Below are 13,182 nucleotides of genomic sequence, written 5' to 3' on the forward strand. Positions count from 1 at the left end.
CACCCAGTTCTTTCCTATCAATAGGAACCTTGGAGGAGAAACACGGTGCAAGAAGCATACCCAGTCCCCGTCTCTAGATAAGAGGAACAATTTTTAATACTGTGTGATTTACCCTCAGACAGAGCAGTCTTATCAATCATTGTAATTATAAACTCAGACAGAGTAAGAGGAAAACTTAGTATATATATATCCCTTGTAAGAACCCAATCATACACGTTACATCTGCAATGAAAACTAAACATTATGAACCAAAAGACAGTTTGCACATTCATCAAGAGTTAACAGTATTAGATTTTCTCAAATTTTCTGGGTCAATTATGGCTCTTGGCGAATCATAGTTTTCTTGTCAAACAGTTTGTACATTATTGCTAAATTAAAAACACATATTTGGAAATTTCATCTTTAAATCCCTATTACCCTTAGTATTGAATGCCCCCCCCCCCCCGTAACTGTGTGTGATATCAATTCTATAGACTATTCTTTCTTTACCTGTGCACCATAACATTTTTGGCTTCTGTTCTCGATATGCGATTATAGTAATTTCCTGGTTTAGCAAACATTTTAGCGTAGTAATAATCTCTGACACAACCAATCAACAGCTCATCTGGTAGTTCTCCATCCAGAAACTTTAGTAATGCATTGTCTAGGAAAAGATATAGAAAACATGAAAATGGAGATACCGAATAGTACTCAAGCTCAAATTCCATTCAAACAATACAAATCAGGAGCAGAGCAATCATGGACCTCCAAAAACATCAGGGGTGGGACCAGGTGCCAAAGAGGAGTAAGCATCCTCTGTCGACCGGTCACATCCGCCGTGTGCTCCTTGTCATAATCGTGAGAACAGAAAAATCAGCAGAAATTTCAGTGTATAAATAATGGCCTAACAATTAGTATGAAAAACGTCGATCAGGATTCACCTAATGATTTACATTTAATCTTGATAACAAGACGGTAAATGTGTGTGTGTGTGTGTCAAAAAATTCAAGCTGACTCTAAAATAACTAATCTTTTTGTCCCAAAAATTCGTAAGTTTTTCACTTAAGTAAGATAAGTTCTCTGTGACTGTTCATATTAAACTCAAAATATTTTTACTGTCAAAGAAAAAATCAAAACCTTTTTTGATGAACTGAACTTGGAAGTATGGATGAGACTTCGTAAAAAATGTTCTGGAGAGAAAGCAGCCGTCAACCTCCTTCTCTGCCTCTGTTACTGGCCAGTTTCTAAGAAACAAAACAATCAATTTCAAACAAAAGTAAAAAGTCAGTTTAAAAGTTATCTTCTAAATGTACATTTAAAAAAGATCGATTCTTTATATTGTCCATCAAATAACCTTCATATAACAGCTTAATAAAATCATTTCAATATTTTTATAAAGGTTACAAGACTTCTGAATTGATAGGCTGAGCTGAGAAAATGTAATAAGTCATTCATTCTCAATTCAACCGTCTCCTCCATTGAAAACTTATAGATAGTAGATGTAAGTATTTGTAGTTTAGAAAAAAATGCACATGTAGTGTATATTTCATACGTGCACTATTGTTTACAGTTTAGAAAAAAAAAATGTACTGTGAAAATACTAATCTTAATTGAGGTTTAATTTTCATTATTTTCGTGGTATAATCGAAATGTAAAGAAAGTATCATTTTCATTTCTTCAACCATGAAAACAAATCCCCACGAACAAATGTTCATTCCTCAAGCCCTAAAAATTTGATCCTATGAAAATAAGTGATTCTACGATAGTATATGAATTTTTAGTTCCAAAAAGTAAATGTATGGTTTCCGAAACATTGTGTATTCATATTATTCTCTCTCTTTCTCCTACAGATTATGTGCACGCCTTGGCATACTGGCCATAAGACCATAAACTAAAAATAGACTTAAGTGAAAAATTAAAATTTGAATAACTTGAAAATAAAACTTTCCATTATATGTTTTATTTGAATGTTGTACATAATTTCAATTTTTAAAAAATGTTTCCAAAATAAAAAAAGGGATATTAATTATCTATATTTCGGCTAAAGTTTGTTCTGTGTTTATGAGTTTGGGACCAAAATTTTGACTAAATCTCTTCTCAGTTTATAGGTTAGGGACCAGGAGTATAAACAACTATGTAACTGGTATTTTTGTATTTATATTTCTAAAACTCTGGCACATTTTGCAAAGGATCAATTAGTTACTTACTCTAAGACAGAGTTTTCTAGATCTAATTTGTGATCCAAAACAAATTTTACATCCATGAATTGGTCTCCACTTTTCAATTTCCCGTCGAATGGACTGTGAAATTTTCCTACTTCCATAAAAGGGTGCTCCGGTTCCTTAAGATAAAAAACATTATGCTAATAGAATATCTCCAATACATTAAAAAAAATTAAAAAGAAATATAACATTAACAACAACACACCTTAAGTATTTTACCTACATCAAAATTTAAATTCCTTAATATAAAAAAAAGGTTTGGTCATTTTTATAAGTAAAACTTGGTGCAAAATTTCTATAGTCATCATGTTGTGAAGTTTGCATTAACAACCACTCGGAACATGTAAAGGACGACTGTACTTAAGGACATGCGAAATTTGCGACAAAATAAACTTTCAAAACAAGCATTTTTCTTTTCATTGCAAGAATGGTCAACATCCAATCTACAACTTTAAGTAATTACGTTTAATAAAATGTGTATTTACGTCGTTCGAATCTTTTTCAAAGGCAGGGGTTATCACAATTTCTTAAATCTCCGTTCGATAATAAGGACGCCCACTTTTTTACTGACATTTTACATAGTCAGCGCATGTTTGTCTATTGCTCTACGTTTAACAGTAGTTGTATATTTGCATAAATAATAATGTGTCAAAAGGAGATTAATAGACAAACATGCGCTCATGGTTAAAAAGAGAAAAAAAAACTGCTTCTTCTTACATTCGCTTTCTGTGTTGTAACCAAGGATTGTGATATGTTGAATATTATAATTCACCACGTGATTTCTTACCTCAGGCAACTTTGTGAATACTAAATACCGTCACGTGACTTGTAAGGTAGCATGTTTTGTGCTAACTAGGACATTGTGTTCGAACGCGTTAAATCATCTGGCATTGATATAAAATCTGCTTTAATTACATTGATCTGCTTATATTGTTAATTTCGTTTTGAAACCTTTGTCAGAAGTGCTTTTGTGACGTACAGAATGGAGAGGGAGATTGAAAAGAGTGATCACGTTCTTTTTTTCCATACATGTCATTGTTATTTATCAAGTCTAATTTTAGACCCATTCTTACAATGTTAGCTCCACCTCTCATGCATATCTAATGTTCATTCAAGGGCAGGTAAGTGTAAATTCACTATATTTGGAAAGCAGTAAGGACAAAAAACATTGAATCATTTTATTGTTTCACACAGTCTAAAATCATTTTAAGATTTAAATTTGGTTCCAAATTGACAGGATTCTTTCATAAACATACAAAAACGAAATAAGGTTTAGATATAAAAGCAACAAAAGCAACCGAAAAAGACCCCAAAACAGGCGTTAAGTGCAGTCATCCTTTGAAATTTACATCATGATATGATTTATGATTGCAGTTATATATACGGATGAAAGAAATACATACATATAAAAATAGAAAAAATGCAACGAGGGAAAAACTGGCGGAAGGGAGGGGGGATCGTCCTGTCTATTCAGTTTTTAAACGAAAAAAAGAAGTATGCTCCTATTTCAAAAGTCATTAAATTTTTTTTATGATTATGCTTTTTTTGTAAACGAACATGAAGAAATATAGCATACGTATATACATTTATTTACGTTTTAGCATAATACTTTGTCGTCTATTTCAATTATAGAATCCATTAATTAACATAAATGTACCTTCATGATGACCTTTGACACAACATCATTTACATGTTTGGATACATCATTCAAATCTGCAGAGCTGTCAAACGGTATGACGACCTGGATTGGGTTACTTCGGACAAGTACATCAAAAAAAGGCTGATATAAAGACAACATACCATAGTCATGAAACTTTAAAAATATTCGAAATATGTACATGCATATGCATGTTAACAAACAAATATTAAAAAGACCAATGGATTTGATCAATGTTTATAGTTGAGAATAGATTAGGTACATCTGCATAAATACTTAATAGATAAGAATGTTTTAAGATAATATATAAAATTGCAGTAACATCAAAATCTTCATTCATTTTATGTTTTTCTTTGAAAAAGTCCTCTTTTAAAGTAATTCCAAATATGCTAAAATAATAAAATAAAACTCAGTGATTTCATCGACCTTGCTTTTTTTGATAGATAACCTTCCAATGATAATTAGATAAACCATCACAAACATATCCTACTCTACTATCAAGTAATACATTATATCTCATATTCTCACACCTTAAATTTTTTTCTATGTTTCCAGAGATTCCTATAAGATAAGGGTTTATCATTCAAATAGAAAGCTTCACAAATACTAGAAAATTAACACGTTCCACAACAGCATTATCACTTTCGTCAATTCTTTGATCACCCCGCCCCCTTCCCAACTTAATCACTTGAATCTAAGGCAGATTGCCAATCCATTACTACTAACAAATTTACTTGATAAATATTTCATGTAAATAATTCAGGAATATGATTGGTCGGCAGCCCTCGATAATGTATTATTATGCTGAACTTACGTGAAGTAAAGTCACTTCGTTGATATTCATTGACCAGCCATCTTTGAAATATGTGGTCACGTGATGAAGTCCTGTCTGAGGAACATCCATATTCCCATTCAAAATGTGAGCAATGCTTGATTTTATGCTGATATGCGGGACAACTAAGATTCCACCTTGTTTAAAATCAGTGGTTTCTGTAAAAAGATCAAAATTTAGAGCAGACGCTTTAAAGGGGCCTGGGCAAAGTTGCATTGTTTACTTTTTTAAATGTCTCTTTTTATTCTAAAACATCTTCAGTTAACGGTTTGAACTTACATGGATATTCTAAGAATTCAATGACAAGATATTCTTCATAACATCACGTCAAACACCTGCGTTTGTAAACAGGGCATGAGCTTTGTTATTGTCAGTGTTTAGGGGTGTGTTCAGTTTTGTTAGTCTGCACACATCACTGAGCACGACTGACAATACTGGTGAGTTGGTTTGCTTTCTCCCATTTCTACTCTGATTTTTCTGTATTACAGTTTTTATATTTTCCATTAATACAAAATAAATTTTCTACATTTCTCAAATATTATGGATAATGTTTACTTTGTGAAAATGCAAGGATATGTGTCAATTAAACGCGTTTCGAAATTCTATCTTTAATAATTTCAAGATAAAAGAAGTTTCTAAACAAGACTTTAATATATTTCGGCGTGAAATGCTCTAGCAACATATAAGTCATTATAATATATAATATAGCAGAAAATATGAACTTCAAATCTGTGGCTCAGACCCTTTAAATGTCTAATAAATTTAAATTTTCTATGTAATGTTTAGCAGTCTAACACAATGTTCTTATATTCTTGTTCAAAAGGTTTTAATTAGGATTCAATGTCTGCAACTTAAAAGCAATTAATCTTTTAAAGTATATTAATCAAATGAATGTACTATTAAGCAGGATCGACTGTAACATTTTAAGAATTTCATACTAGTCCAGAACTTAACTGTACATTTAATTCACTAATACAATTTTAATACAAATAATATATGGTAGAATGTGGGGGAAAAAATAACTTTGCTACCCGAGGCAACAAAGAAGTCCTTTTCTTATCCATAATTGTTATGATCAGATATACTTTTTATTTAAATCTAAACAGAAGAAAGGGAAAACACTATCTCAAGCAATCCCAGTGTGAAACATTTATTTTCTTTTTTTTCATGAATTTGAGAAAAAAATGTAGCACTTAGTCTAAAAATAGAAATGACCACCAAGTCCTATATTTAAAACATGGTACTATGTCTGTGTTGATGCACATTACCTTCACTCGGAGGTAATGTTGACCCACCCCCTGTTCGGACATGTTTGTCTCTGGCTGACGTCAGACAGCAGACGGCTGTCCCTATCACAGACACGTGACACTTCTCTGGTAGCACCCCTAGAAGATGTGCCAGTCCCACATCTGATACAAGGCAGCAGCCATCCAGATTTACCTTCAGAATTAATTATAAAATAAAGTAGGAGAATATTAAGATTTTCGGGTAAAAGTTCAGCATTTTTTAGCTCAATCAATTGTCCCCATAAGAAGGGATTTTTCTGTAATTTTGACCCTTTTCTAACTGAGGTCTGAGATTAAATAGAATTCAAGAAGTATTATAGACAAATAATTTATCAATGAGGATTTTTTAACAGTGTACATGTACATGTAGTTTTGAGAGTTATCTGAATAAAAAGTAAAGGATTTGATCGAGTTCAAATAAACAAAGTATTTCAAAAAGTACAAAATTTAAGATAAATCATGCTTAACAAATAATTTCTCATTAGTTTGCCAAAAATGAGCAATTTTAATACTCCTGTAATACATACCTGTGTCAGTTTGTTCGCTGATTCTAGGATCTCTGATAACCATTTCACTCCAACATCCGTTAGAATCTGACATCCCTGTAAATCAACTCTCTGTAGACATGAGAGGATTCCCTATAAAAAAAAAAAACCAGATATTAAAACTATGAGGTATTTCTACACATTTATGGAACATATGATTGTTTTTATTAATTATTGTAAAAAATATGGTGTTTATTTAACAAGAAAACTTCAAGGCTATACCTTTTATGTAAAGAAACAAACAAGAGGGAATATCTGAAAACTTTTGTGAATTAAAGTAAAAACATTCACGTCAATTGATGGAACACTGTGTTACCGACTAGATTTAAGGTAGTCCGATCCTCAGGTTCTGAAAATCAGCAGTTAAGGAAATGAAAAATGCTCACAAAAATGTCCCTGACAGTATTCACAAAGTAATGTGAATTTACCCATGGTATTTCTTCAAAGTTCATTTCAAGAACAGCGAATAAAAACAAGAGCTCTACATTTTCTAATAGGGTTCGCCGAGCACCGTTTTTGGTTCTAAATTTACTTTGTTATGGGGTATACGGAGAACGCTTGATTTCACCAAGACGCTTGTAAACAAAGTTGAAAACGTCAAAACGTTTCGCAAGATATCGCTTTATTTACATTTAATGAAGCGATTTAAGACAGGATATGAGAAAAGGAGGAATGAAAACACGTGGCAGAAAGGCAGATTTGATAGAAAGGTACTTAAAGTTAATAATTCAGCAAAACATGGGAATTACTATCATTCGTAGAAATAATGTTGTGCAGACGAAAGTGAACACTTGTTGACGTTAGAGGACGTACTGCACGTACCTTTGTCTCTCACATCACAGTCATTGTTATGTCTAACATACTCTTCATTGTCAGATTGACACTTAACTTCAATTTAAAACTTGTAGAATGAAGGAGTCCAGCCTCTGCTGTCTGACCCTAAATTGGCTAAAAGTGGAATATATATGGCCCTCATAGATGTGTCAGCAACTTCAGTCATAACATTGAGATCTGCCTTGTATCTGTGTTCAACAAATAGATGTGTACTTTATGCACAGACTAGCAGGTTTGTTTACTGTGTATGTTCATTAATAATCATATTTATATTAATGCAAGACATTGTGCACTCATACACACACCCATGTATAGGGATCTTATATATTAGTAGTAGTACAGTTAAAATTTGGCATCTCGAACTTTGAAATTTGGGTTCCGTAGAGTTTGAGATAACAACATCTGTACCTCTACTATGCTGCCCTAGTTAGAATAATCTGTGTCTCGGGTCAAGCCCTCACCGGATCTGTAGGACAATATCATTTTAACAATAGAATCTATATGCAGCCCATATTCCACACTTGAAATGTGAATGATAATTCTTGTTATAGATACTTTAATGAATACCCCCAATTTTACAAATTTAATAAAAGATCACAAGCATTTTTAAAACATATACCGGGGTATTACTCTTTGCAATGTTCTATAATTCATCTTGATTGTTTAACATTTTATTTAGGTCAACTAGAACTTCAAACTGTAGATAAATGGCACAGAAGTTTTAAATTCACACTACGAATAACTGGGAGGCACAGGGTACCATGGGATGTGTAAACATTAAGCTGCAGTGTTCCTGATGTTACACCATTTTGCTGCAGGCAATCTTGAATAGACTGATGATCAGGAGATCAAATAGAGAAATTCCCCAAATATTTCATAATTTAGCCAAAATATTCATTTTTCAGGTATAAACTTAATCCCAAGATTTACTTAAATTAAATACATGTAATTAAATAATAGGCTTGAGTATCGCAAGCTATCTAACGATATGATACATATCACGATACGGTCATGTGATACAAGATGTATCATGATACAGCTGTCAAAAATTGAATTGACTGTTATCTTAAGACATTATTCATTGCTAACATCTACAGTTATAGAAAATATAAAAATAATATCTTGATACCTCTGACCAAACTTTATTATAGGTGGATTTATAGTCTTGACAATGTATTTTTTCTTTGCTACCTTGTTTTCAGTCATTTTAAAACACTAAAATTTGTAAGCTTGTATGTTGAAGTTTTAAACAAAACAATGAAAATTATAATGTACTGTATCACGATATATACATGGCGATACGATATGCGTATCGTAAGCCCTTGTGATCAATACGATCGATGTATTGCTGTATCGTTACACTTCTATTAAATAACTGTATGGATAGCCTATAGTCTTCCTGACAATATATTTACATACTATACATGAGTTCTGCATACTTCAGTCAAAATATACAGTAACAATCATTTTACTACTTCTGAAGCTTGATGTTATGGATAAATAAACTATTTATTTCAGCCTCTCCAATTGAAGCAGCAGATCACTGAAGAAAGAAATTTTAATGACTTCTTTGATAACTCCTGGCCAGAACCATTATAGAAATAATCATGGATTCCATGACAGGGACAGGAATATGGTCATCAACTACTGTTTAAATACTTCAATTTCTTGACTGTGGATCATGAATTCAATGAAATTGTATTGAAAATGAATTCAAAGCGAGATCAGTTATACATCTCTTAATGAGCACTTCACTTCTCTGATACATCTCTTCTACATTCTCTGATTTGTTAATTCAAAAAGATTTTAATTCTGTTTATTTAAAATTGGATCTTCTCTATTCATTTTAATACTACAGGAAATATCTAAGCATCATTTGTTATATGTAAAAGATAAATGTATAACCATCTACACAATTACTACAGCTACTAATCACCAGATTTTTGCATTCCCTCGGTAGAATGAACATGTATAAAGTAAATGAATTTATCTACAATTCTTGCAATTATATTCCAACTTTTTTGTCCAGATGATCAAGCCTTGAATATGTTTAAGGAAGCTCCAAACACTAATGAAAAATGTTTTAAGAAAGTTGTATCAAATAAAGGTGTACATATTGATTTTATGTAGCTCATTTTTAACATAGAATACATGTACCTGCCATATTTTTCCAGGGAAAATGTTTAAAGACAATGAAGTATTCACATGAATGCTGTTTACTTATACATGTACTAGGAAAATATATGCAGGTCATGTATTCAATAGCTATATTTTGGTCTAACGTATTAGGGCTGGAATACATGTTTTTTCAACTGTTTTTCAAATTGTGTCATTTTCTGAAGATTTCTGTTTATTTTTCTTCAAATGCCATATCACGATCCAATTATATACAGTAAACACTCTAAAAAAGGAAGTTCCGGGACCGACAATCTTGCTTCGTTATTAGCATAATTCGTTATATCTGTTAAGTATTCAATACATTTGAAGTCAAGGAGAATGAAAATCGCTCCGCTTTAAGCGTCACTTCATTATAAGCATATTCGCTATAAGCATGTTTGGCTATAATTGGATCTTTTTCAGTGAGCAGTGTTTACAGCTTAAACATTGGATTGGCACATGTAAAAGAAGAAGTTGTACATTTAAGCTTTCATATTGACTCTAATTAGTTTAATTCTTCAGCATTTTTACTGTGCACTTTTGTCAACTAAGTAACATTCCCAGAATTAGCAATTGCAAAATATATAAAGGATAAAATTCAGTTCATATACCATCAGGCATTGACAAATAGCTGAACATGTTTAATTGTTGAAACCAGTGTAATCCTAAACTATTTTACAATTCTCAATTTCTGGAAGTGGTTAATAGAAAAGTTGTCCAAAGTCTGCATTGATATTGGATCTATTTATGAATAGGTTCTTTGTATTCAGGGGTAGTCTCTCCTGTAGAAATTCAAAAATAACAACATGTTGGATTTGATTACTACAAGTCATCTCCATTACAGATGAGGTGCTTGGTACTTGCTAATTTTTCCCACAGTTGCTTTTAACAATGTGGAGTCTCTTCAAATTGTCTTCCATCACTTGCTATGCTGAAATTGAAGTCACATATGGTTACTGGACTTCAGCAAGCACTTCATTCTAACCAAACTATTATTTTTTGTCGAATCAAATTACATTAATACAGTAATCTTATTTTGTGATTCACTTTTCATACAGTTATAACTCTTTACATGTTATGGCTCAGTGATAAATAAAAACTATAAATTCACTTGTTTTTTTACGAGACTTGCGTGATGCATGATTAAATTTGTACTTACTTTAGTATTGGAAATTCTGAATTCTGAAATGTAAAACAAAACAGAAACATTTAAGCTACATGAACTTCAATAAATCATTACATGCAATAGCAATCAAATGAACACTGATGAAATCAAGAAATCCTTTATATTGTACAGATTATCAATAAATCAACCTTACTGCACCTGACTCTGACCCCTCAGTCAGACTCTTGGAAATAGTAGTGGCAAACTACAAAGGTGTGATCTTTAGCTGTATCCAGGGACGCTATGTAACCGTTTCGTCGTAGGATCTTCTCGTTTTATGGCTACACGCCACTTTATTTATATTACAGCATGGTTTGGTATATCTGTGACCATTTTACCGCCCAAAACGAGGAACTCAAAGGTATATAACGATCGCAAACTCGTAATCAAGCTGATAAACAAAAGTGAGAAAGTGAAAATAACGTGTTAAAGCGCACGGGTGACGTGATCAAGCGTCTTTCGTATACCCCATAACAACACAGTAAAGTTTAGAACCAGAGACGGTGGTCGGCGAACCCTATTGCTAATTGATCAATAAATATATTTTAGGATTAAAAACTATAGGTATCCAGACATTTGCAGAAAATTTATTTTTTTAAAGATATCGATATTGTATTTTAGTTCTTTTTTTTACTTTGAAATGTGGCATAATACATACTGTGGAAAGCTTAGAAGAAATCGCAGATCACTTCTGATTTCATATCATGCTAATAAGTTTTGATATTTAAGGCCAGATTAAAGGAAATCTGATTTCTCCAAAAATATATTTATTTTGTGCTTTTATGGATCAGATTATCAACTTTTTACAATACATTTCTCAGACTTCGAAGAACCTTCAGTCATATTGAGATGCATGAAATAAAAATTGTTGCATTAATGAATTTCAATTTCAATCTTTATTTTGAGACTTTTTAAGTCAAATAATAATTTTAAAAATTATCCTTCCTGGCTGAGGATCGGATATCCTTAAGAACCATTGAAGAATATTATCTGGACAATTGACAAGGTTGTATTTTATGAAAGCACTAAACATAAACATTTTATATGATGGAAACAAACCTTTTTGACCAATCTGATGATATTTATGACTGCATCTGTACAGTAGCCATTCCCTGAAAAATCTATTTCCTCCAAACTCTCCCATTTCAACGTCTCTATCTGCTTCTGTCAAACAAATGAAATGTAACACTGAAATCTCCATTGCATTGAATCACCGCTACATTGAAATTTACATCATTAGCAATAGCAGCCACATGATATTGCCAGTAAGTATTTGGGTAAAGAAGGGGGTCAAAAGTTGGGGGGGGGGGGGTAGATGGACATGTAATTTTCAGTTTTACTTTCCTTCAAGTTTCGAATAAAAATATATGTATGTGGCTGATTTATAATGAAAAAAGTATTTTTTTCATTTTGTTGTACATGTAGGTATGGATTATAGGCCTAAGATCTAAAATTAAATATATCAGAGCAGGGGTCTAGAATTTTTTTTTAAATTCACTTGCCCACGGGCAAGTAATGACTGGGAATCCACTTGCCCAGATTCAAAATTCACTTGCCCCCAAAAAGATAGAGAAAATCATCTAGTTTTACTGATTTTTTTTTTTTTTTTTTTTGAAAACATATCAGAAAATCATTTAATTTTACTGGTTTATTTATTTGAAAACGTATCATTAATTAACCTAAAACAGAACTCGAAAACAAAAATCTAGAAAAATATAAACAACTCTATTTTGTTATTTTTTTATTGTGTGGTTTTAATGTATACACCATCTGAAAGCAATTATTATGTACTTGTTAATTATTTTGTTAAAATATCTATTGATTTAATCACATTTTGACAAAACATTGTTTTCAAAACATCATTTCTTTTTTAAAAGCCATTCCGTAATTTTGAGATCTTTCCGGATTGGTTCCGATATTATACAAGTAATTGGACTTCCTATGATAAGTATTGGAGATTAAATAAACGAAATGTAGCAGACTTGTGCAGATTCTAATACAATGTAATTGGATGTTTATTGTTATTGATTTCTTTTAATAAACTCGAAAAGTTTTGCTGGCTCAGCCTGAAATTTATTACTTTCCCGTTCGGGTAAGTTTATCATGAAAACTATCTTTCCCGAGATGAATTTCACTTGCCCCGGGCAATGGGAAAGCGTAATTCTAGACCCCTGTCAGAGTATATATAATTAAATATAGAGCCAGGTCTAAAACGTTTTAAGCATTTACGAACTTGTAAAATTAAAAATGATTGTAAAATCAACAGTTTTCAAATAGATACAAAACTGTGCATGTAATATTATTTATAAAATTATATCCGCTGTAAATAAAAAAAAAAAGATAATTTATGGAAAAGGATAATTCACTATCTAGATGTTCTGTATTGAACGAAATACAGGGGAGCCTTGAAAAAGAATCACAATATTTTTTTCTAACCTTGAACTTCTGCAGAGGAATATGTCCTCTTAAGAAAGACTCTTCTTTGTCAAACGTTAGGGTCTTCAT

The 13,182-nt window shown here is 31.9% G+C and overlaps 1 protein-coding gene across 1 annotated transcript in view; it reads right to left on the bottom strand.

Moving 5' to 3' along the window:
- LOC133189455 (uncharacterized) overlaps nt 1–13,182 on the bottom strand; it is a 69,594-nt gene extending 56,412 nt beyond the window's left edge. The window contains exons 1-9 of the mRNA XM_061324825.1: nt 13,114–13,182; nt 11,737–11,841; nt 6,504–6,614; nt 5,959–6,130; nt 4,673–4,848; nt 3,859–3,981; nt 2,187–2,320; nt 1,117–1,223; nt 490–643 (exon numbers count right to left, since the gene is read on the bottom strand). Of these exons, the coding sequence (XP_061180809.1) occupies nt 490–643; nt 1,117–1,223; nt 2,187–2,320; nt 3,859–3,981; nt 4,673–4,848; nt 5,959–6,130; nt 6,504–6,614; nt 11,737–11,841; nt 13,114–13,182 (1,151 nt within the window). The remainder of the gene's footprint in view (nt 1–489; nt 644–1,116; nt 1,224–2,186; nt 2,321–3,858; nt 3,982–4,672; nt 4,849–5,958; nt 6,131–6,503; nt 6,615–11,736; nt 11,842–13,113) is intronic.

The sequence above is a fragment of the Saccostrea echinata genome, unplaced genomic scaffold (assembly GCF_033153115.1).
Source record: "Saccostrea echinata isolate AGI-Se365-2 ecotype Australia unplaced genomic scaffold, CSIRO_AGI_Sech_v1 ptg000018l, whole genome shotgun sequence".
NCBI lineage: Eukaryota > Metazoa > Mollusca > Bivalvia > Ostreida > Ostreidae > Saccostrea > Saccostrea echinata.